Consider the following 23,922-nt stretch of genomic DNA (forward strand, 5'->3'; position numbering starts at 1 on the left):
TTATAAAATACAACATAAACTGATTCAATTTTTATATGAAATACACAAATATATGTTCATACATACACAGTAAAGACTGAAGGCTAAACACCAAGGTCTGGACAATAATTCTCCAAGCACACCAGATTATAACATTCTGTATATTCTTTTCACTGGCTTATTTTTCTGTAATGAACGTATTTTATTCATACTGTATTTGAAATGGAAACCCTGGTGGTGTAGTGGTTAAGTGCTACAGCTGCTAACCAAAGGGTCGGCAGTTTGCAATCCACCAGGTGCTCCTTGGAAACTCTATGGGGCAGTTCTACTCCGTCCTATAGGGTCACTTATGAGTTAGAATCGACTTGATGGCACTGGGTTTGGTTTTGGTTTGGTATTTGAAATGTGAAAACACATTTAAAATCTTTTTTGGAAGGAGAGTAGTAGGTTATGAGAAAAGTAAAAATAAAAATCAGTCAAAATGTTCCTATGTATCTTCCAAAGCCTAGACCATGAAATAAGAATATTCCATCTACTTAAATTTTAATAAATCTCATAAACAGCCTTTATACCCTCAAACATAAAAATTCCCGTTATAGACAAAGGCAGGCTACCGGCTTTTCATTCCAACCAGGCCACATCAAGTCATTTCTGATTGAGCCTCTGATTCACAGGACTGCTACACAAAGAACAGCTCTCTACAGACTGACATGTATCTAGCATAGTAATATGCTTTTCACAAGTGTTTATTCAAAACATTTGCTGAACACCTACATGAGATATTTTTTACTTAAAATAATTTGGTCTTTGCCCTTGTTTCCTGAAAGAGAACTCTAAACCCTTAGACTTTGCTGAGTAATTGAGGTGCCTTTGTCACCTAGGAGTCCTGGTGGCATGGTAGTTAAGAGCTCAGGCTGCTAAACAAAAGGCTGGCAGTTCAAATCCACCAGCCGCTCCTTGGAAACTCTATGGGGCAGTTCTACTCTGTCCCATAGGGTCAGAACTGACAGACAGCAACACATTGGGTTGTTATTATTATCTAAACACCTGAGGATTTATGCAAATGAGTGGGGGACTGCCCAGGCCACAAAGACCACTTGCAGGGCTTCAATCCAGTTCATTCTGGTTCAAGCCCTACCCCCCACTAAAAGAGTAGTAGTGGGAGCCAGCAGATCAGAAGTGAGGGAGTCCAAGGGAGTCTTCGAGCTTGTGGCTAGCACCCTAAAGGGGTAGAGGAGAAACTCCAATTTGTAGCCAGCAGGTCAGAAATGAGGGTGTCAGGTGGACTCTACTTGAGTCTGAATGATTGTGTCCTTTTAACTTGTAAGATCTGACCGAGCTCTGGGTGGCTAGGGTCAGAGAAGTGCTGCATGGGCAGCTGGTGTCAGAAATGAACAGTGAAGTAAAAAGTGGGGATTTGTTTTGTCCTCATAGTTGGAGACAGCATAGTGGTATTCTGAGATTTCCAAACAACTGCAGTGAGTCAAGATGAAAAATGGACTGCAAGAGGGCTGTAGCTCTCAGTAATTAATTGGCATCATCCAGTGGCAAGATCACAAGCTTTTACTAACTTATATAACAGTGAGGAGGTAGATGAATGGGTTAAGGTTCATTGCAGGGTTGGCCTCCCTCAGACCCCCATCCCTGGGTGAGTTGACACAGGGAAATCTGAGCGCATGGGAACAAGGAAAAGGGTAAGAGGAAGAGGCCTTTGTTCAGCCGCTGCTGGCCTGACCATCCTGTTGCCAAGCTTTGTTCAAATTCAAATAGCATGGCAGTCCTGTGACCAGGGGTGCATGACTGGAAAGAACATTTCTTCTCCCACTAACTACAGGATTAATTACTTTAGTACTATTAAGTAGTCAAAGATAGTCATAGAAAGTTATTATGGGTTCAAAAGAGGGAGAAGGGCTTCTCTGACAAACAGAAGGGAATGGGAGAGGAGAAAGAGATCCAATGCCCAGCCTCCATATCAGAGAATGCTCTGAGTCCAAGGCCTCAGCTTAACCAGCCTGGATGAGAATCATAAAGGTAGGCTACCCTCCCAGCAACCTACCATGAGCAAAGCACTGCACTATGTGCTTCACAGGTTACAGATTGATTAGCCTCAAGTAGCCTACAATCTAGTGGGGCAAACAGTGTAGGCATGAGGCAGAACAAGAGATGCTAATAAAATATTGCATTTGCATAGAAATATTTTTAAAAATCTAGACAGCTACTTGGAAATGTAGAGGTAAAAATGAGTTGCTACTATCTTTTTCAGTTTTCATTCATGTTTGGACTTTGAAAGTAGTTATCCCTACTACTCTTTTGCCATGTACTCCTATAACTTTTCATATAGGAAAATCTTAGTCTCTATTCAGTTGAAGGCTATTGAGGGCAGTGACATTTTGTGTGCTCCCTCCCCCACTTTCCTAGTGGATCATGCAGAGAACACTCTGTAAACACTTCCAGAATGAACAAATTGAGTCAGCTACCAGAGCTCCCAACAGCCTGCCTTACTGTGTGTGTCACAGGGAGCATCACAAAGGCCTGGCACACAGAAGAAGTACTGCCAAGGTTCCACCTAATGTGTGACCTGATCATATTCATGAATATTTTTCCCTTTTAATCCTAAGCAATAAAAAGCTGGACAAGGCAGAAATTTTAAAAAGCCCAAAAAAGAAAAATCAAGTATTTATAAGCAAAATCACTTCATACTAAGAAAGTCTGCACTTTATTTAGCATCATACCTGAAGCACTCATGAGAGTAAAGGAAGAAACTTAACATCAACTTCACATTCAATTTTAAGGAACCTCAATGATAATGAAAGCACTCAGACTGTAACCAATCTCAAAAGTATGAAATGCCACATGTTTACAATACACAAAATATGCTATGGGGACTTCCTATGAAAAGCAGGTGGCCTGAATATCTACAGTCTTCACAATCTGAAGACTCCAACACACGTTCTGTTGTTTTTCCTAATTCCAACCTAGAACTCTACAAACTTCCAGAAAACTTTTGGGGGAAAAGGAACCTCCAAGGGAGTACGATGTTGGCCCTGAGAAACAAGTTCACTGGTTTAAGGTTCAACCAATATAATGACACAGAAAACCGGAAAGCCTTAGTACTTACATCTGAAACGAGATCAAAGGAACAATTCTCTTTAACCTACAATTTCATAATTACATAGAAAATCACTGTTCTCCAAACAAAAAATTCATACTATACTGCTAAATATTTTAACTTTCACCTCTTTGTGAAGAAGGGGCCAGAATAATAATGAGGAATTTTAGAAATGAGAATGGAACTTCATTCAAGCTTAATAAAATGAATCAGTTGTCCAACTATATACACCTTCAAAAAAATTACTTTTGTCCATACCGCCAAGATAAACAAATTAAAAAATTTGGAAGCTTATATACAAGAAGATATTTTTTAACTACAGACAACAAAAAAAAGAAAAAAGAGCTTTGGACATGTAGTATTTGCTTAGAAGGGCTTTCTTTGAAATTGTCTACTATAGTTATCATTTAAGCAAAGTAAGAACTGCAGGTAAACATAAGTACATTAAAGCTCAAATAGAAAAAAAACTTAAAAATTGGTATTAAATTATATCAGTAGAGTGTGTTTAATATCTTTAGTAGTTCTATTATTTCTAAATCCTTCCACAAAAGGGCACTGCAGTTCTTCAATTTATTGCAAACATTTCTCAAAATAAAACTCAGCTCTAATGTTGAAGCAATAATACAAATGATTAGTTATTGGTACTATACTATAAACCATAATGAAGAACATCTTATTTAAATAAAACGAGGGTAATATTTCACTGGAGAGTAGTCCAACAAACAGATTTTTTTTCTTTCCACATCTACATGCTTTGATGATATTTTATAGGCTAATTTCTAAACAGATGCAATTTTTTTTAAAAGGATCAAAGTTTTTGCTCAGGAATACTATTATACACATACGACACAGGGTATTTTACAGCAGATACTAGTTTGCCAAGCTTCAGAAGGCAAAACACTAAAGTTGCGAATTCAGTATTGTCCAGGTAATTGTTTCTCCTTGCCCTGGAGAATCTGGTGGCACATGCTATTGAGAGGCTGTCTTGATGCCACCACTGCTCGTCACAGTTGAATCCACTGATAAAACATTCACGTCCTTAAGATGCAAGGCCTAGCAAAAAGCCTCCCACAAATCCACTGGATATCACGATGTTCTGTTTGATAAATTCTGTTGCCTGAAACATAAAGCAAATTTAAACAAAAGTTTAATTACTGAATCCAGAGCTAAGTAACATTTTCAGCTATTTTCTTCAAATAAATTTTCAGCAAAAATTCCTGAGCCCCTACTATTGTAGGCGCCAAACACCATGCAAGACCTCAGAGCAGTGAATTACAAACTGAAGGAGCCTAGAGCCCAGAGTCAGGCCCAGTAAGTTCTGTGACTACTGAGGTAACAGGTATATGGGCAGCAATGATCTCACAAGTAAAAAGGTATCTACATATAGGGCAGACATAAACGGCTCCTTTAGCAAGTTATTAACACAGATCATTTAATGAAGTCCCACAGCAGGTACAATGATATTTATTAATAATCCACTTAGCTGGTAAGAAAAAATGTACAGAATCAAAAAAAAGTATATTTAACATCACCTTCATAAAATAGTTAACCCAAATAAAATTGTGAAGAAGCAAAGAGACAAGGCCGAACCATGGGCTATTCTGCAAAACTGGCCTAGATGTTTCAAAAATGTCAGTGTCATGAAAGATGGAGAAAAAAGAAAAAACAAACCAGATAAGCGGACTGTTCAATATTAAAGAAGACATCAGAGACACGATGACCAAATGCAATGTATAATTCTTGATCAGGAAAAAAAAAGCAATAAAGGATATTTTGTGGAAAAACTTTCTATATATCAGAAAGTAATACTGTATGTTAAATTTCTTGGGTGTAATAATGGTATCTGTAGTTGTACAGCAGAATATCCCTATCCTTAGCAGACAGGTGCTCAAGTATTTAGCGGCGAAGAGTCATGATATCTTACGTGGTTCAGAAAAAAAAAAAGGTGTTCATCACACACATGCACAGAGGTAAAGCAAATGTGGCAAAATGTTCACAATTTGGTGAAGAGGTAAAGGGTATTTAGGTATTCACTATACTCATCTTTCAATGTTTTAACTGATTTGAAATTTTTCAAAATAAAAAGTTCGGAGAGGTAAAAGAATAAAACAAAAACAAAGTCAAGGGAGTAAATACTTAATTCTAAACAGTAAAGGAAGACTATAGACAAAATACAAATGTTATTAAAAATAATACATTCATCCAATAAAATAAAATGAATACGTTTTCAAACTATTCCACCGCAAGAAAAAAACGGGTAGTTTGCATTTTTAACAGTTTGTATACACACATACACATCGTAAAACCAAAAGAAAAATTCTGGAAGACTAATGTTATCTGTTTTTACACAGGGGGAATCAAGGAGTTGGGAAGATGAGCAGGGGAATCTATGTTCATCACCAAAAAGTAATGACTGATTCAAACGGTTTGATTCCAAATTTTACTTAATGCTAGAGACATAAGACCAAAACCACCAATTTTTTTAAAGAAAATAATTCCTAGTCACATTTACTGCTAAGTGAGACTCATTTAAAAAAAGGAGCCAAAAAATATATATTGTCTTACTTCTTCAATTATATTGTTGATTTCAGGTGCCGCTTTATTTGCCCGTTTCTTAATCTGTCTTTTTGCTTTGTTTACATCTTTTTCAACTCTCTTCCAGTCAATCTGCACATAGCCACTGTGACTGGCAATCTGTAAAAATGTAATAAAAATGGTAAATTCTAAATCAACTAGATTACTAATCTATTACCCAAGAATATAGGAACATATAGATTTCAATAAATCTATGAAGCTTACAGGTTTTAAAAAAATTACTATTTATTAATTTATCTAACAAATACTGAGTGCCTACCCAATGCCGAGTACTGTCCTAGGTCCATAAGCTACAGCCAACAAGAGACAGACAACATCCCACCCTTTCCCACCCTCACAGAGCTTCGAGTGCATTAGAGAAAACTGACATTAACATAAACTAATTATTCAGAATAATGAATGCTATGCTAAGTATGGTACATGACAGGAAAATATTTCAAAAATTATAACTGTACTATAATTCTATCACACCTTTTAGAGACAGCTAAAAAGATACAGAGGCTATCCAAATAACATAAATAAAGAAGTACCTTTTAATTAAACAGATGTTTGAACAAGGGATCAGAAGCCAATTAGCTATTACATCACTAAAGAAACCGAAAGTAGTCTGATAAAAGGTCCACACTAACTATTTAAATAAGAATACTTTCTGATAATTGCTTTTGAAAGTAGAATGTAAAAGAAATACTGTGGCAAACTTATGCTCTACACACGTTTCATAAAATAAATCCTTTTAACAAAACTACAGCTTCGATCTATATGCTGAGCAAATAATCCAAGAAGCTGGACTATATGAAGAGGAACAGGGCATCAGGATTGGAGGAAGACTCATTAACAACCTGTGTTATGCAGATGACACCACCTTGCTTGCTGAATGTGAAGAGGACTTCAAGTACTTCCTAATGAAGATCAAAGACCACAGCCTTCGGTATGGATTACACCTCAACATAAAATAAAGAAAACAAAAATCCTCACAACTGGACCAATAAAGAACATCATGATAAAGAGAGAAAAGACTGAGCTTGTCAAGGATTTCATTTTACTTGGATCCACAATCAACAGCCACAGAAGCAGCAGTCAAAAATTCAAACAATGTGTTGCATTTGGCCAATCGGGTGCAAAAGACCTCATTAAAGTGCTAAAAAGCAAAGATGTCACCTAGAGAACTAAGGTACACCTGACCCAAGCCCATGGTATTTTCAATCGACGCATATGTATGTGAAAGCTGGACAATGAATAAGGAAGACCGAAGAATTGATGCATGTGAACTAAAAGAATACTGAATATACCATGGACTTGCCAAAAGAACAACTAAATCTGTCTTGGAAGAAGTATAGCCAGAATGCTCCTTAGAAGTTGAGGATGGTGAGACTTCGTCTCTGTATTTTGGATATGCTATCAGGGGGGACTAGACCTTGGAGAAGGACATCACGCTTGGTAGAGGATCAGCAAAAAAGAGGAAGGCCCTCAACAAGATGGACTGACACAGAAGCTGCAACGATGGGCTCAAACACAGCAAAGATCGTGAGGATGGCACAGGACGGGTAGTGTTTCGTTCTGTTGTGCATAGGGTCACTACGGGTAGAAACTGACTCGACAGCACCTAACAAAAACAACATAGCTAACTGCCTATTAACCATAAGAAAAACACTCACGTGGTGCTATGAGGACACCGCAGTATCTGAACAGGAATAATAAAAAAAAAAAAATTTTTTTTTTTTATTTTGTGTTAAACCAGTAAAGTAAGCTAGTCCCCCAAAATAATAAACTCAAAATATAATCATGAGTAGTAAATAATTAAGCCATATATACATTATAAATCACTTCTACCAAACTTATGCTTTCCTTATCATCTCTTAAGGTATTGCTTTGACTTTTAACCATATACAAAATACTTCAAATACTAAAAATACCTGGTTTTATATAAATAAGATGAATATGAATCACAGACTCTATTTTCTCTGTGAATGACTACATAGAGGAATTTGACTGCATTTCTGCTTATGTTTATTCACTTACTATCACTTCAAACTCAAACCTCGGCAAAACAGAGTGGAGATCAAATCAAATGGCAAGTAAAAGCTTTTTCTGATAGTATTTGACACAGCAATTTGGGCCACCAACATGGAGGTGATGAACTTTAGGGAAAGGAGCCTTTTCCACATATAAATTGAAAAGACTTATTACTTACTTGTACTAAGTAATCAAACCAGTTGATTTCTTTGAAGCTTTTGCAGAATTTAACTTTTTGTTGAATCTCCTATCTTCTTATTCAATCCAAAGCTTCTGAGTACAAAGATTTTACGTATATGTGTGGCTTTTATTTTTTGGTGAGAAAAAACCAAAATATTATCTACAAAATATTACCAACAGCAATTCCCAATTTACTTTTCATTTTAAGTTTTTTTTTTAATTAATCCTTATGCCATGAGTTATATTGATGAAACGAACAAAAAACCTTAACTACATCCCTAGCAAATGAATAAAGGAAGTCATTTAATGAGACGGATTAAACAAATTCTCACAAACAGCATTCTATACACATTAAAAAAAAAAAAAATTTTTTTTACATAAAAATATTTCTGCATAGTCATTAATAAAGCCGAAGTTATCTGAAACAAAGAAAATTAATAAAGCCGAAGTTATCTGAAACAAAGATTTTATAAGGTTTAAAGAACCCTGTATGCTTTTGGGTAAAATGTCGAAACAGTTGCAGGAAAAATAAAGACCTTGAGAAGTTGAAGATGTTAATGCCTCTATGGGCTCTCCCTCTCTGACACCTCCAAGCAGTCACAGCATCTTCCAGAGCTATATACATACACCTTTCCGCCTCAGCACTGGCCTTACCATTAAATTTGTTGGTGAAAACCTAACTCTCCCAGGGGATTGTGAATCTCTATGTTCCTAGAATCCTCAACAAATAAATAACCGAATAAAGACTTCACCTGGAGGCAAATCTGGTCAAATTGAAGGATAGCAGTCTGAACTCGGCAGTACACTCCAAGACAGAGATGACCCAGGACAACCAATCTGACACCATTGGGGTTCATGTACATCCATCATCGTCAAATACCTTCTAAGAACTGACTATACAAGAACCAACTCAGTCTTCTCCACCCAGAACTTAGCTAAGCAATTACAGGGAAATGCAAACCAGCAGACCAGGGTTGAGGGTGACGGAGTGGGAGGAGTAATAACTATTTTTGAACATTTGACTTTCTTTGAATGCTGAAAGCAAAGAGGACTTGAAACACTTACTGATGAATATCACAGACCACAGCCTTCAGTATGGATTATGCTTCAACATAAAGAAAACAAAAATCCTCACAACTGGACCAATAAGCAACATCATGATAAATGGAGAAAAGACTGAAGTTGTCAAGGATTTCATCTTACTTGGATCCACAACCAGTGCCCATGGAGGCAGCTGTCGGGAAATCAAACGACGTATTACATTGGGCGAATCTGCGCAAAAGACCTCTTTAAAGTATTAAAAAGCAAAGATGTCACTTTGAAGACTAAGGTGCACCTGACCCAAGGCATGATATTTTCAGTCGCCTCATATGCATGTAAAAGGTGGACAATGAATAAGGAAGACTGAAGAACTGATGCCTTTGAATTATGATGTTGGCAAAGAATACTGAATGGACTGCCCAAACAAACCTGTTTGGAAGAAATACAGCCGAAGTGTTCCTTGGAAGTGAGGACGGCGAGACATTGTCTCACATACTTTGGACATGTTATCAGGGGGGACCAGTCCCAAGAAAAAGACATGCTTGGTAGAGGGTCAACAAAAAAGAAGACCCTCAACAAGATGGACTGACACAGTGGCTGCAACAATGGGCTCAAACATAATGATTGTGATGGCACAGGACTGGGCAGTGTTTCGTTTTGTTGTATGCAGGGATGCTATGAGTCGGAACTGACTCGATGACACCTAATGACAACAACGAAGAATGCTAAAGCATTTCATGGAATTAGGTAAAGAGATGTCATTAGAATAAAGGCCTACAAGTTGAAAATAATACCAGGCTTTCAGGTAAAGACCCACATATGATGGAACACTGAACATGTGGATGGGCCTATTTGCTTGTGAGTTTCACCATATGGTGAACTAACTGGGCTATTTCATTGAGGGAAAATCCCTCTCCCACCCCAAATCCACATCTTTAGGTATTTTTTTTCTTAGGTTGGTCAGATTTCCCAGAGACAGGAAAGCCCCATCCACACATTTAGGGCTTTTTATCAGCTTTTATGAGCAGACATCAGACATCAAGGAAAGCATATAACATGAAAAAGAGACCAAAATAAACAAGCAGAGAGAGAGATTAATAAAAAATAATAAAAAAAAAACCTAAAAATTTAGAGGAACACAGACTTTGTAGGGAGAAAAAAAGGCTTAAAAAAAAAAACAAAACTAGATCCTTTATGTTCTCAGAGACTGAAAAACATAATGGACAACTGAAAGAACTCCCAACGGCTAAAGCTAGAATAATTTGAGCAACAAAATATAGTAGTATTGGATTATAACCCAAAGTATAAAATATTCATTAGCCCATATCGATATAAATAAATGACTGAATAAATTGATAAATGGAGAAGATGTAAATCTCCCATGCAGAAGAATTCCAAAATAATTTATGTAGATACACTACCCTCAGGGAGGTGGTGTATAACTCCTACTCCTGAAGTGTGGACTGTGCATAGTTCAGACTATAGTTCCTTCCAAAGAGTACAGTGGAAAAGAGGACAAGTTAGCAAGTACTTTCATACAGGGCTCGTGGGAACGTAACTGATGTATCCTTTCTGGAAGGCTACTTGACAATCAAAACACTTAAATATGTGCATTTGCTTTGTCTCATGAGTGTGTGCAAACGTATGTAAATAGCTGGTCATGGCAGTGTTGTTTGTAAAACTGAAAAAATTAACTGCATAGATGAACATCTCTGTAGGTGTTGAGAATTCCATACAGGACAGGCCATTTGGATCAACACTCGGGTGAACTTGTAGTCTATTAAGGCAAGGACATCAAACCCGCATCCAGTGATTAAAAATAACTTTCAGCCTCTGCCATTTCTAAGAACCTTCTATCCTCAATTCAAATGAGAGAACACATTTCAAGTACAACCACCTTCACCAACATCACCAGTCTATAGACAAATAATTAAAATGGTTTCAAAGACACTAGTGCTTCAGTAAATAATGTATTTCTAAAAGATTTATGAAGGGATTGTCCTTTAACTACTGCACTGGTTGAAGGAAGCTATAGGCTGGAAGGGGACAAGTCACACATAATACATGCCACCTTTCCAATCTCTGAAAAAAATTTTTTTTAAGATACTGCATCCACGAAACAGGAACAAGGAACAAGATGCTAAGGTACCCGAAGCTGGGGTGGAAGTAGGAACTGACTGCAAACTGGCTCCTGTGAATCTTGGAGGGTGAGGGTTAATTCTGCAGTATTTAAATTCTACCTAAGTAAAGCTGTTAAAAACAAAAACAAACCAAAAAAAAAGGATGCTAAAGTAACACTGAAAGAACAACAAAAGCTCACGAAAGTTAAAATTAATGATAGCAGAAATGAAAAAATGAGTTAGAAGGTGAAATTGAAAATATTCCAGAAAGTAGACCAAAAAAAACCAGAAAGATAATTAGACAATCAGTTCATGAAATCCATGTAATTAGGAACTACAGAAAGAGATAAAAAAAACCAAAATCATTACTAAGTAAGTATCAAGAGAATTTCCCAAAACTAAAAGACACACATCTTCCAAATTCAAAGGGCCTATTTAGTTTACAGCGTAATGGATGAAAACAGGCCATGGCAAAGTACATTGCTGTGAAAAGTCAGAACACTGGGGACATATACAAAAACCTCTATTTACTAAGAAGGGAAAAAAATATAGCACATACAAAGTTTCAAGAATTAGAATGATTTTAGACTTCAGAGCAACACTGGGAATTAGAAGACAATGGAGCAGTATCTAAACTCAAATAAGGTATCAATCAAATGTGAGAGTAAAATGAAATTTTCAAACCTGTGAAGTCTCAAAACTACACTTCCCATGCTCACTTTCTCAGAAAGTTACTGGAGAATGTCTCCCACCAAAACAAAAGAATACATCAAGAAGACATACAAGACACAGGAAACAACCCATGACAGAAGCAAGAGGTAGCCCCATAACGGTATTGAAGAGAGATCCCAGGGTAACATCAACTATACACCAGGCCTAAAAAAAAGCAGGCCGAACAGAGGACTCTGGGAGCAAGTTTGTCAAGAAGATTGAACTGACAGACTATTTGATGCATATGGCCCCAGTGAGAGGAGATTTAAGACAACTGGTAGAAAGTTTGGGATTGAGTTATTGATGCATACATAAAAAATGAAGCCAACCAAAACACAATATAATTATTAACTTCAGGGAAAACAAAGAGTTGTGGCAAGAAAAATCACAGCATACTGCATGGCTCAGTGGTGAATAACACCTGCAGTCATAACCTAAACCAGGGATCAGCAAAGTACAGCCTGCAAGCCAGTTGCCTATTTTCATAAATAAAATTTTATTGAAACACAGCAATATCAATTTATTTACATATTGTCTATAGCTGCTTTCATGCTACAATGGCTAAGTTGAGTAGGTATGACAGAGACCATATGGCTCATAAGCCTAAAATATTTACTATCCTGACTCTTTAAGAAAAAGTTTGCTGACCCCTGATCTACACACTTGGTGCTGAAATTCTGCTTCCAGTATGCCAGAGTATACTTCTAACACACAGACCCTCTGCAGATAGCAACTATAAACTCTTGGTTAAAACATAAGGGCTCCAGAGTTTTTTTTTTTTTTTTTTACATAAAAGGCAAGCAGATTTTGAAGGGGAGTTGAAACTTAAGTCAGGAAGGGACCAGTACCAGGTGAGTTGCCCATTTTTATGACTTTACGCTAAGGGCAGAATGCAGTCACACGGTGAATAAAACTTCAATAGAAAACTTGCCATCTCTCTGGTCTGAAGAAACAGAAGACAGAACCCAAAACAACCATCACTGTCATAAAGGAAAGAACCAGAGGGGAGCCTCAATTTATGTTCATAAACTCTAGCCAAGTCTTTGGATGACTCCTTAATCACACATTCATGGAGCAGAACCAAGCATTTTGCATCTAAGGCTAAAAGAAATGAACTGAGATCTGAGCTGCTGCCCATTACAAACGAAACAATTTGTAATTTGAGTCTAACCAAGTTAACTACCTGTGAAAAATAATCTGTCAAGATTCTTCAGAGGAATAAACAGAATCCAGGGCCTCCACAATGTACCATTCCCAATCAAAATCCAAAATTACTCAATATATGGTAAACTAGGGAAACGTGACCTACTCTCAAGAGAAAAGAAAATCAGCAGATGCCAAGCCTGAGACAACTCAAATATTGCAATTATCAGGACTTTACAGCAGCTGTGCTTTAAATCAATGAAACGATAGGACATTGCAGGACTGTTTACAATAGCAAAAAGATGGAAGCAACCAAAGTGCCCATCAACGGATGAATGGATAAATACGTTATGGTATATTCACACAATGGAATACTGCGCATCCATAAAGAACAGTGAGGAATCTGTGAAACGTTTCATACATGGAGGAATCTGGAAGGCATTATGCAGAGTGAAATTAGTCAGTTGCAAAAGGACAAATATTGTATAAGACCACTATTACAAGAACCCAAGAAATAGTTTAAAAAGAGAAGAAAACATTCTTTGATGATTATGAGAGTGGGGAGGGAGGGAGGGTAGGAGAGGGGCATTCACTAATTAAATAGTAGATAAGAACTACTTTAGGAGATGGGAAAGGCAACACACGATACAGGTGAGGTCAGCACAACTGAACTAAACCAAAAGCAAAGAAGTTTCCTGAATAAACTGAATGCTTCAAAGGCCAGCGTAGCAGGGGTGGGGGTTTGCGGACCATGGTTTCAGGGGACACCTAAGTCATTTGGCATAATAAAATCTATTAAGAAAACATTTTGCATCCCACTTTGGAGAGTGGCGTCTAGGGTCTTAAACGGTAGCAAGCGGCCATCTAAGATGCATCAATTGGCCTCAACCCACCTGGATTGAAGGAGAATGAAGAACACCAAGGACACAAGGTAATTACGAGCCCAAGAGACAGAAAAGCCCACATAAACCAGAGACTACATCAGCCTGAGACCAGAGGAACTAGATGGTACCCGGCTACAACCGATGACTCCCCTGACAGGGAACATAACAGAGAACCCCTGAGGCAGCAGAAGAGCAGTGGGATACAGACCCCAAATTCTCGTAAAAAGACCAGACTTAATGGTCTGATTGAGGCTAGAAGGACCCTGGTGGTCTTGGCCCCCAGACCTTCTGTTGGCCCAGAACACAAACCATACCCAAAGCCAACTTTTCAGACATGGGTTGGACTGGACAATGGGTTGGAGAGGGATGCTTGTGAGGAGGGAGCTTCTTGGATCAGGTGGGCACTTGAGACTATGTTGGCATCTCCTCCCTGGAGGGGAGATGAGAGGGTAGAGGGGGTTAGAAGCTGGCAAAATGAACATGAAAAGAGAGAGTGGGACGTGGGAGCGGGTTGTCTCATTAGGGGTGAGCAACTGGGAATATGTAGCAAGGTGTATGTAAGTTTTTGTGTCAGAGGCTGACTTGATTTGTAAACTTTCACTTAGAGCACAATAGAAATTAAAAAAAAAAAAGGATAGGAAATCTCACAAGAGAAATAAATATGAAAAGAACCACATGGAAATTCTAAACGTGGAAAATACAATATCTGAAATAAATTCACTGGGTAGGCTAAATGGCAGAAGGTAGATAACAGATGAAAGAGTCAGTGAACTTGAAGTTAGATCAATACAAATTATATGACCTGATAAAAAATATTTTAAAAATGAACAAAACCTCAGAGACCTGTAGGACACTATCAAAAGGTCTAACATATATGACGTTGAAGTCATGTTCAGAAAGAAAGAATGGAACAGAAAAATATTTGAAGAAATAATTGCCAAAGCCTTCACAAACATAGTTATAAAGATATAAATTTACAGATTCAAGCAGCTCAGTGATTGGAGAAGGGTAAGACAGTACACAGTATTGGGGAGGCCAGCACAACCTGTATAAGGTGAGGTCATGGTAGCTCCATAGATACATCCAAACTCCCTGAGGGACTGAATTGCTCAGCTGAGGGCTGTGGGGACCATGATCTCGGGGAACATCTAGCTCAACTGGCATAACAGAGTTTATAAAGAAAATGTTCTACATTCTATGATGAGTAGCATCTGGGGCCTTAAAAGCCTGTGAGCAGCCATCTAAGATACTCCACTGGTCTCACTCCTTCGGGAGTAAGAAAGAATGAAGGAAACTAAAGACACAAGGGAAAGATTAGTCCAAAGGACTAATGGACCACATCTACCATGGCCTCCACCAGGCTGAGTCCAGTACAAGATGGTGCCCGGCTACCACCACTAACTGGCTACAACAGGGATCACAATAGAGGGTCCCGGATAGAGCTGGAGAAAAATGTAGAACAAAATTCTAATTCACAAAGAAAAACCAGACTTGCTGGCCTGACAGAGACTGGAGAAACCCAAGAATATGGACCCCGGACATCCTTTCAGCTCACTAATGAGGTCACTCCTGAGGTTCACCCTTCAGCCAAAGATTGAACAGGCCCCTAGAACAAACCAAGACTAAAGGGGCACACCAGCCCTGGGGCAGGGACTGGAAGGCAGGATGGAAAAAGGGAAGCTGGTAACCGGGAACCCAGGGTTGAGCAGGGGGAGTGTTGACAAGTTGCGGGGTTGTTAACCAGTGTCATAGAACAATGTCTGTACTAACTGTTTGATGAAAAACTAGTTTGTTCTGTAAACCTTCACCTAAAGTACAAAAAAAAAAGGCAGCTCAGTGAACTCCACAATTATGAAAGAACAATACTAGGATGACGCAGTGACACAGGAGAACAGAAGCTTGCATGTGTGTGAGAAAGAAGGGGGAGGAGGGTATGGGGAGAGCAGAGCAATTCAGTAAATGGAAGCTAAATTCTCATATTCTATAATGAGAAGCCAACAGTTAACACCTAAAACTGAAAGATCAAGACATGTCCAATTAAAACTTGTTTAGAAAAAAGGGGATACACACTTTAAGAATCTGCTAAGAGCTGAAAGTGGTCGCACCAAGGAAGGGGAAAATTGGGGTGAAAAGAGAGGCACAGGATTACTCTAATCTGTAATAAGCCTTGTACAACCATTTGGCCCTTTGATTTACGTGCATTTAACTCTGAAAGAAATAAAAACTAAATTAAAAAATTTATATACCGTTGTCTGTTTTAAGCCAGTGGTGTAATAAATATCTACTGGAAAATACTTAATACTGAGTTACTGGAAAAGCATTAAGATTCTCATGAATATTTATCTTTAAACGTAGGTAAAGGTGGTAAAAAAAAAAAAAAAAAGAAAATGGCCCTAAAGAATATCAAACAATTAGCTAAATGCTATTTGATACTCTATTTCCTCTTTCAGTTTCCTTCCACTGAGTTTTCGGGGCAAGTCATATTTCTGGGAAAAATGGGTTTGATGTAGACAGGTGCTTGTTATTTCTGCCTTCTTACCTCAAAGAATACATGGACTAGGCATGGGGAAGTAGGAAGTGGCAATAGCAATATGTAGATCTGAGTGATGCCATATTGAGTGGACTGACAGAGTTCTGAAAAACTAACATGCAGAGTGGATTAAAATACAATTCTCTCTATTCTATGTACATTTTAGGAAGCACTGCTTCAGTCCAGTACTCCTTTCGTGTTAAACGGAAATGACTATTGAGTTTTCAAAATAGCTATAAAATTAAATATGTTCTTGTATCTCTATGACCCCAAGTCAAAATCAGCGTAAGTAAAATTCTCTTCTGCACAATGCTCAGTTTAGATATTAATCATATTTCTTTTCACTTCTTACCATATATTCCTAAAGAAAATGTATATTTTTTTTAAAAGGCTGTTTAGTAACCAACTCAAAATTTGTGCTTAACATGTACGATTTCAGTCCCTTTGTAGTTAAGGCAACTACACTGATTATTACATGACCAATGGACTTAGGTGCTAAAGTCAGATTTTGGTTGCTATGATCATCAACCATGTTTTAAATCTGGTACAACTGACAGTTCTCTGCAACTTTAAAACTGTCACTAACATTCATTCCCAGATATTTTCATTTTTTGAATTGATGATATTTGATCCTCAGGGAATATTTTTGGAAAAATACATGCCAAACAGACAAGAATGCCACATAATAGCCTGATAAACATCCTCTAAAGGCACTATATTTAGAGGAACATGAACAAAACTAAATTTTCGAATCCCCCTGTCTCAGAAGTAGGATTATGGATGATTTTTAAAACCAATTTTTCACACCTTCTATATTATTATGGTTCCCTGGTTTTAAAAATCATGTTAGAAATTGCTAATAGCAGTTTCTTATGGGGAAGAAACTACATGTGTAGAAAGCAGACCTTATGAATTATATATACTCTGTGTGTGTGAATTTTAAATATGTCTAAAATGGCCAGGATGAGTGGGTTACATTATTATATTGGTAAAAGGTTTATTTTGCCAGGAAGATGCTTCAAGGGAAATCTGGTTAAGTAATAACATAAAGGAAACGAGGCAGCTATTAATAAGACAATTTTCAGTTGTCTTTTTAATAGCTGGAAATAAGCTATTGCTTAAAGAATTAAGAAGTATTTAAATTATTGTCTTTTATGTCAGATGCAAACTTTAAAAATTCATTGGAGTTATTCCACAAACTGACGCCTAAAAGAAAAATTCTACCTTCTATTAAAATAGACAGAAGTGAAATGGCTAAACTTGGCTTCATTTCCAAGGGCTACCTATATAAGCAGAGGCAAGTAGCTACAGCTCTGACATACCTGAAGGAGAAGAAAGCCACCACCTACTGCAGTTGCTGCAAGTTTTCCAACTTTCTGGAACAAAAATCCAGCACACCTTTAATGAAAGAAATGACAAAAGATGAGAATGATCAATGATGTACTAAACCCTTTTCCCTCTTCTAGTTTTCATTGCTTTCCTGGGAAAATTTTAATATCATCCTATTTCTTTTGATCATGTCCTCCACCTGCTCAGAAACCCTCAATGTTTCCTTTCAGTTAAGTCAAAAATGCACAATCTGAAACGTTTGAGATTTGCTTCAAAATAAGGGATGGAGAGGAGAATTTAGAAGACTGGGTACTGAAACTGGATGATGGGTACTTAGGGGTTCATTATACTCTTCCCTCTGTTTTTGTGTAAGCTGAAATTTACCATAATAAAAGGGTTTAGTTTGTTTTTTTAATACAGTGAAGACACTCCACACATCTGGCCAACCTCCACTCTACCCAAACTGTTCCAACCCAACTAGTTTTCAAATAGATCATCACCTTTGATCAAGCTAGTAATCTCCCTGCTTCTAGGGGTTTCTGCCTATTGAAAGCTTTCCTACTCTTTCAGGTCGAGCTGAAGTTCCACCTCTGTGACTACTTGAGCCCACCTTTCTCATGACTCCTTATCTGTATCTATTTTTATATTAAACCTGTTTTGTCCCATCTATCCTGTAAGAATGTCAATTCCCATACTTCTTCAGTGGTTAATTCTCTCCTTCAGTGAACTCACACATTCCCTTCAGCATTCCAGATCCCTACTGTGCAAAAGAAGCCCTGATTGGCGCAATGGTTAAGTGCTTGGCTGCTAACCTAAAGGTCAGCGGTTCAAACCACCAGCGGCTCTGTGGGACAAAAGACCTGGCAATTTGCCCTTGTAAAGACTACAGCCTAGGAAACCCTATAGGGCAGTTCTACTCTGTCATATAGGGTCACTATGAATTGGAATTGACTCAATGGCACACAACAACAGTATGCAAAAGAATCCCAGATTTCTAAGTCTAGCCCTCCTAAATGGTAAATTTACATTTTCCAATTACATTCTGGACTTCTCTAGCACCCAGAACCACACATTCAAAATGTCCCAAAGCAAGCATCACTTTTCTACCCAAACCAACTGTTGCTAAGGCCCCAACTTGTAAGCGACAGCACCATTCTCCAGGCTTGCTATCTCATGTTCATCTCAGACTCAGCCTTCTCCATCCTCTCCTTGGTCCAACTGTTTGCCAAGTTCTATATACTCTATCTCTATAACATTACTTGACCCTGTCTCCTTTCTGCTCTTGAGAGCATCATTACCTTGCTAATGGATCAGGCATCTATTACCTTGCTTCCAGACCACTCTAACTGGTCTTCCCCTGAGCTCCAGTCTCTCCTAGCAACCACCCATCTTGATGTCAGTTTTATTTTCACTATGCTCCAAAACCTATAGCTACCTACAGCTAAATATAATCTCTTTAGCCTCCCATACATGTCCTGAATTGGTCTGAATTGTTAACTGGTTAGTGCTTATTAACCTTTCCTCTTTAATGTATGACACAAATTATTACATCAGTTTCACTCCCTTAGAAAATTGCAAAAATTTGCTACACTGAATCTATAGTCATTGCAACAAATCATTGTATAATATTAGAGTCCTACTGCACACAGCTCCTGGGCTACCACCTGGCTATAACTCAAATGTATGTATTACTATAAAAAACATATCTCTCAGTAAGGGGGGGCAGCATCAAATGCTCAGAAAAGGAAGAGGAAGAAGCAAACAGCAGCCAGGTCTCCGGTGTCAACAATATCCTGGACAGCATGCTCCACAACCATGTGTATGATGGCATCAGCTGCTAAAATGAACCTACTAACTCCCCCTGCTCTGTCTCTAGGCTCTCCAAGCAAACATCTGCCAATTATGAGGCCTACAAATAGTGATTTGATAATTCTGTTTCTCAATTATTTCTTAGCCTCTTTTTTTAAGATTGGACATTAGGCCCTGACTCACTTTAACCAGTCATCTATGGCACCAAATTGTGAGCTTATATAAAGAGAGGACCAGACCCTAAATTAGGGGATCAAAGTACAACCAGCCTGTGGAGAATTGTTTGAATGACCAAGGCCATGAACAGACATCTCTCTTCTAACTGTGGGCTTTTTTTCATACAGCAGCATTAACAAATACACTTAATAAATACTGCACCTTTCCATTACAGAATCTTCCCATAAAATGGCATTTTTAAAAAGGCATGGAGGAGTGTGCCACTGTTCAAAGTGCATGAAAAACACAAATCAAAAAAAAAGTTATACTTACGAAGTATATTTAAATTAATGCAAGATAAATTTAACTTAGAATCTAAGAAAAAAGCCATTATTTGTAAGTACCCTCACTACAAAAATTCTCTACAGTCATGTACATTTTCAAAATAAAGTGTCAGACTTGTTTCTAATCCATGTTACTTGGCCAATCTTTTATTCCAGGAATAACCAAAGTAGATCCATAGCAGCAATTATGTAATCATGTGGTCCGAAATTGTTAACTGATTAGGTTAATGCCTATTAACTGCTCCCCCTTAACGTACTTCACAATATTAGAAGGGAAGCAGCCAGCCCTTTAATTCCAACACAGAACCACCATTCTACAGCTCCTCTTCAAAGCACTGGTATAATCAGAACCAGCCCACAAAAATGAACAGAACCATCTGTATCATCATCAACCATTCTTAATGAGGATTTTACACAGCTCCCTATAGCACTGACAATCCGGGAGACCAGTTCTACTGTGTGAGTTTCTCACAGGTTGTTCCAGTTGTTACCACTGGGTGACATGTAAAAATTATTTACACATGCCAAACCAAACACCAAACCGTTGCCGTTGAGTCGATTCTGACTCATAGTGACCCTACAGGACAGAGCAGAACTGCTCCACAGGGTTTCCAAGGAGTGGCTGGATTCGAACTGCTGACCTTTTGTTTAGCAGCCTGAACACCTGACCACTGTGCCACCAGGGCTCCATTTACATAAAGTTAACTCTTAAATATTTTTTTCTATTTACTCACTATTACTGAGTCAGATCCACTACATATGCTGAACTTCAGAAAGGGGAATCTATATAAAAAAAATCAAAGGAAGGATGAGGAGGGAATAGTGGTACCCTGGCAGGCATGACGGAGGGGAATTATCAAAACCAACACTGAGTCTGAGCGTAGATTACACCAATCATATCAGAGAAAAGCTTCAAAACTGTGCTATTTTAGGATTAACAGTGTAAACCCACTCAATATGTATTGAGTCTGGCCCACCTACAAAAGGGCAGAGGCCAGGCTCCTAATGAATTTAATGAAAAAGATGTTCTTCTCACCAGCCAGTCACTCCACCCATTACAATCTGAGTGGCTACTGAGTATTTTTCTACCATAGGTCCCGAACTGTGGCCAAACACTCGATTCCACCAGTGGTGTCTTCTTGCGTACTCGGTTAAATCCAACACTTCGTAAGACTCGTCATCACTTTCATACTCTTCAAAATACAAAAACAGAAAAAAATTAATTTAGAGTCAATCTAAAGTCATAAATGTTCCTTCATTTTTTTTTAATGTTACAATTCACTGTTACTTTTGGCCTACAGGTAAAAACGTCCAGGCGGAAACTGATGAGTGTTATTAGGACTTCAAGAGTAAAAGGGGCTAGAAATAATATGCCCATCTCCTTCCTAAAGGCCCAAGGACCAGCCAGGGGCACGAAGCCAGTCAGATCAGAGTTACACAGCAGTGAGGGGCCACCTACCCAAATCTCAGTAGGGTAAGGAGCAGAGAAAGGTCCATTTTCAGTGAGAAGAGGGGGGTTCTCCTCTCAAAGAATCGGTCAGGAGCCGGAGAGAAGAAATCACTCCAGAGTCAGACTAAAAAACCGTTTGAAGATGAGGGGCCGGGGTTGAAAAGACAGACAAGGGGTGGGGCTACTTTGGGGGCGAGGGTCGCTCTCCCCCAGCGCTCCACCAAGAGGGGAGGACGAAGTCTAGCTCAGAAGGGGTATTAAACGGGCGGCCTCAAAGAAAAAACAGAGCCCCAGAGACCCTGGGGAAGGGGAAGGTAAAGCCGCCCCCGGAGCAAGGTCAGGAGCTGTGAGCCGCGCCCGGACCGCTCACCTTGGGGAGGGGGGTTCCGGGTCGCCATGATTCCGCTGGGGGCCTGTTGAGGGTGGTCCCCGCCCACCCTCCTCTCTTTTACACTTTGAGGGCCGCTCTAGGCCGGTGCGAAAGTCTATGCTCTCTTTCTTCCTCCTCCTTCTCTTCCAGGCGCCACGTCCAGTCCCCGCCCCCTCCCCCTCCAGCGCGGGGCCTCCTGCGCAAGCGCAAGTCTCACGGGTCGGGAGGGGAGGCCAGCGAGCAGCCCCCGCGAGGACTTGTGGAAATTGTAGTCCGTTGACGTCTGCACCACTGGCCTCGCCTTCCCACCTCCACCCCTCCGGAATTTCCTTAACCCTAGTTTTGTTTTAAAGAGCCTCAGTGTTTGGGGTGGCGGGGTGGGGAGGTAGGAAGGTCTCTCGTGGTTTAGAGCGCAAAACCAGCTGGGCATTTGAACACTACCAGAATTCAAGCCATTGGGGAAAAGGGCTTTTATAAAGAGATAACAGAAGCCCTGTTTGAAACCACACTTTTCTAAGGAGGCAAGAGCTCACCAACCGATTGAAATTATTTCTAACGTGCTATTGCGGAGAATTGGAACCTTTTTATCCATTTTCTCTGCACGTGTTCCTTGCCAGGCGCTCAAGGGAGGCAGCAGAAGGGCTAGGAAGTGGCCTGACACCAGTTACTCAAGAGGACATAACTTTGTATCATTATGATTTTTTATTATTTAAATCTAACAGGAATGAGGGTCAAGTTTCTTTACCCAGAAGCCCCAAGTGATTCTGTAGAATGAAGAACCACGTTGATCACCAAGCAGCTAACTCAAGTTCACAAATATACCAGCCCCCAAACTTCTTTTGAACTTGCATTACATCCGCATTTGCTGTACGATTAAATGAGGCCCCTCAATATTAGTTTTAATGAAAAATCAAGGAATCCTGATGTAGATTGAATTACTTAAAATATTGACTTGCATAATTGAGCTTGGCTCAATTTCAAATCCTGGCCCTTTAAATGCAAAAGTTAGTTCTGTAATGATCCTAAGCCTGTGGCCTCCAAAATGCAATTCTAAGGCTGTCCGGAGTGGGTGTTCCAAACTCAAAGGCCGGTTTCTTTGTGTAAGACTCCACTTTTCAGAAACAAAGATTTTAGGGGGCATAACTCCACATCTTCTCACTGAAGTGTTTTTCCAAAAGTTACTGATTTTGAGTTCATACGCTCCTTCCTCGCCATTATCCACCCATTCCTGTTAAGGTACTAACAGAAATAGCCAAATAATGGGCTACTAAAAGAAGAGTTGGGTGGGTTAAAAGAAGAGAATGGAGAAAAAAGGGAAAGGAGTAGCATAAATTGGAAGAGCAAAATGGAGGGTTGACTGAGCCAATGACATCCAAGTGACACTTTCACAATATCTGCCAACTGCAGAAAGAAGTCACTTTCATGTCAAGGAAATGACTTTTAGAGTCAAATGGCTATGGAGAAATAAGGGAGATAATAGAAACAAAATGCTGCTCTTAGGATGCCAAAGAATAAACCTTAAACGTATCCAAAAGTGAATTAAAAATCAATCATTTCTGCAAAGACCTTGATGGCTGAAAAGAAAATTTTTAATATGTTCTTCCCTTCCATCTTTAGTGATACGCCTTTGCCATTGCATTAAGGAAGTTAGTTGTACAGGTAGTCCCCAACTTAAGATGTATTCCAGTTACCACTAATTGCACTTCTGACAGTCCTTTTTTTTTTGTACATCTTATTCTTAGTAATATGTGCTGATGATATCATTCTCAGATGTTCACTCTAAGATGTTCAATTTTATGATTAACTCTTCAAAACACTGCTGTACAGATTTAGTTTTCTAAACTAAATCAGGGGTTTGGGTTGCTTGAAAACATGGACCCAAACGCTGATCACTTTGCTAGAGTCAATAGGCAGATTCAGGAAGCAGTGAGATGTTACCAGGAAATATGTGAAGAAAAAAAGAAAAGGACCATACAGACAACTCTTACTAATTTTCTGATTAGAAACACTATCCCAATTCCCAGGGATAATTCAGAAGACACAGAACCTTCCAAAAGTGGAGTTATTACCGCAACTGACAAAATGCCAACATCGTCCAACTCTTCTTCATCTTTGGAGAAAATTTTTATGATTTGTGTATTTTTTATGTATGTATGTAT

The 23,922-nt window shown here is 38.8% G+C and overlaps 1 protein-coding gene across 1 annotated transcript; it reads right to left on the reverse strand.

Moving 5' to 3' along the window:
• Positions 1 to 3,379: 3,379 nt before the first annotated feature.
• On the reverse strand, positions 3,380 to 21,941 carry FUNDC1 (FUN14 domain containing 1). Its single transcript, XM_003417975.4, has 5 exons — positions 21,764 to 21,941; positions 20,980 to 21,136; positions 17,628 to 17,703; positions 5,654 to 5,782; positions 3,380 to 4,205 (listed from the first exon to the last, which is right to left on the reverse strand). The coding sequence occupies exons 1-5, from the start codon at positions 21,789 to 21,791 to the stop codon at positions 4,128 to 4,130; spliced, it is 468 nt and encodes a 155-aa protein (XP_003418023.1). The 5' UTR covers positions 21,792 to 21,941; the 3' UTR covers positions 3,380 to 4,127.
• Between the last annotated feature and the right edge of the window lie 1,981 nt (positions 21,942 to 23,922).

Source organism: Loxodonta africana, chromosome X (genome assembly GCF_030014295.1).
Source record: "Loxodonta africana isolate mLoxAfr1 chromosome X, mLoxAfr1.hap2, whole genome shotgun sequence".
NCBI lineage: Eukaryota > Metazoa > Chordata > Mammalia > Proboscidea > Elephantidae > Loxodonta > Loxodonta africana.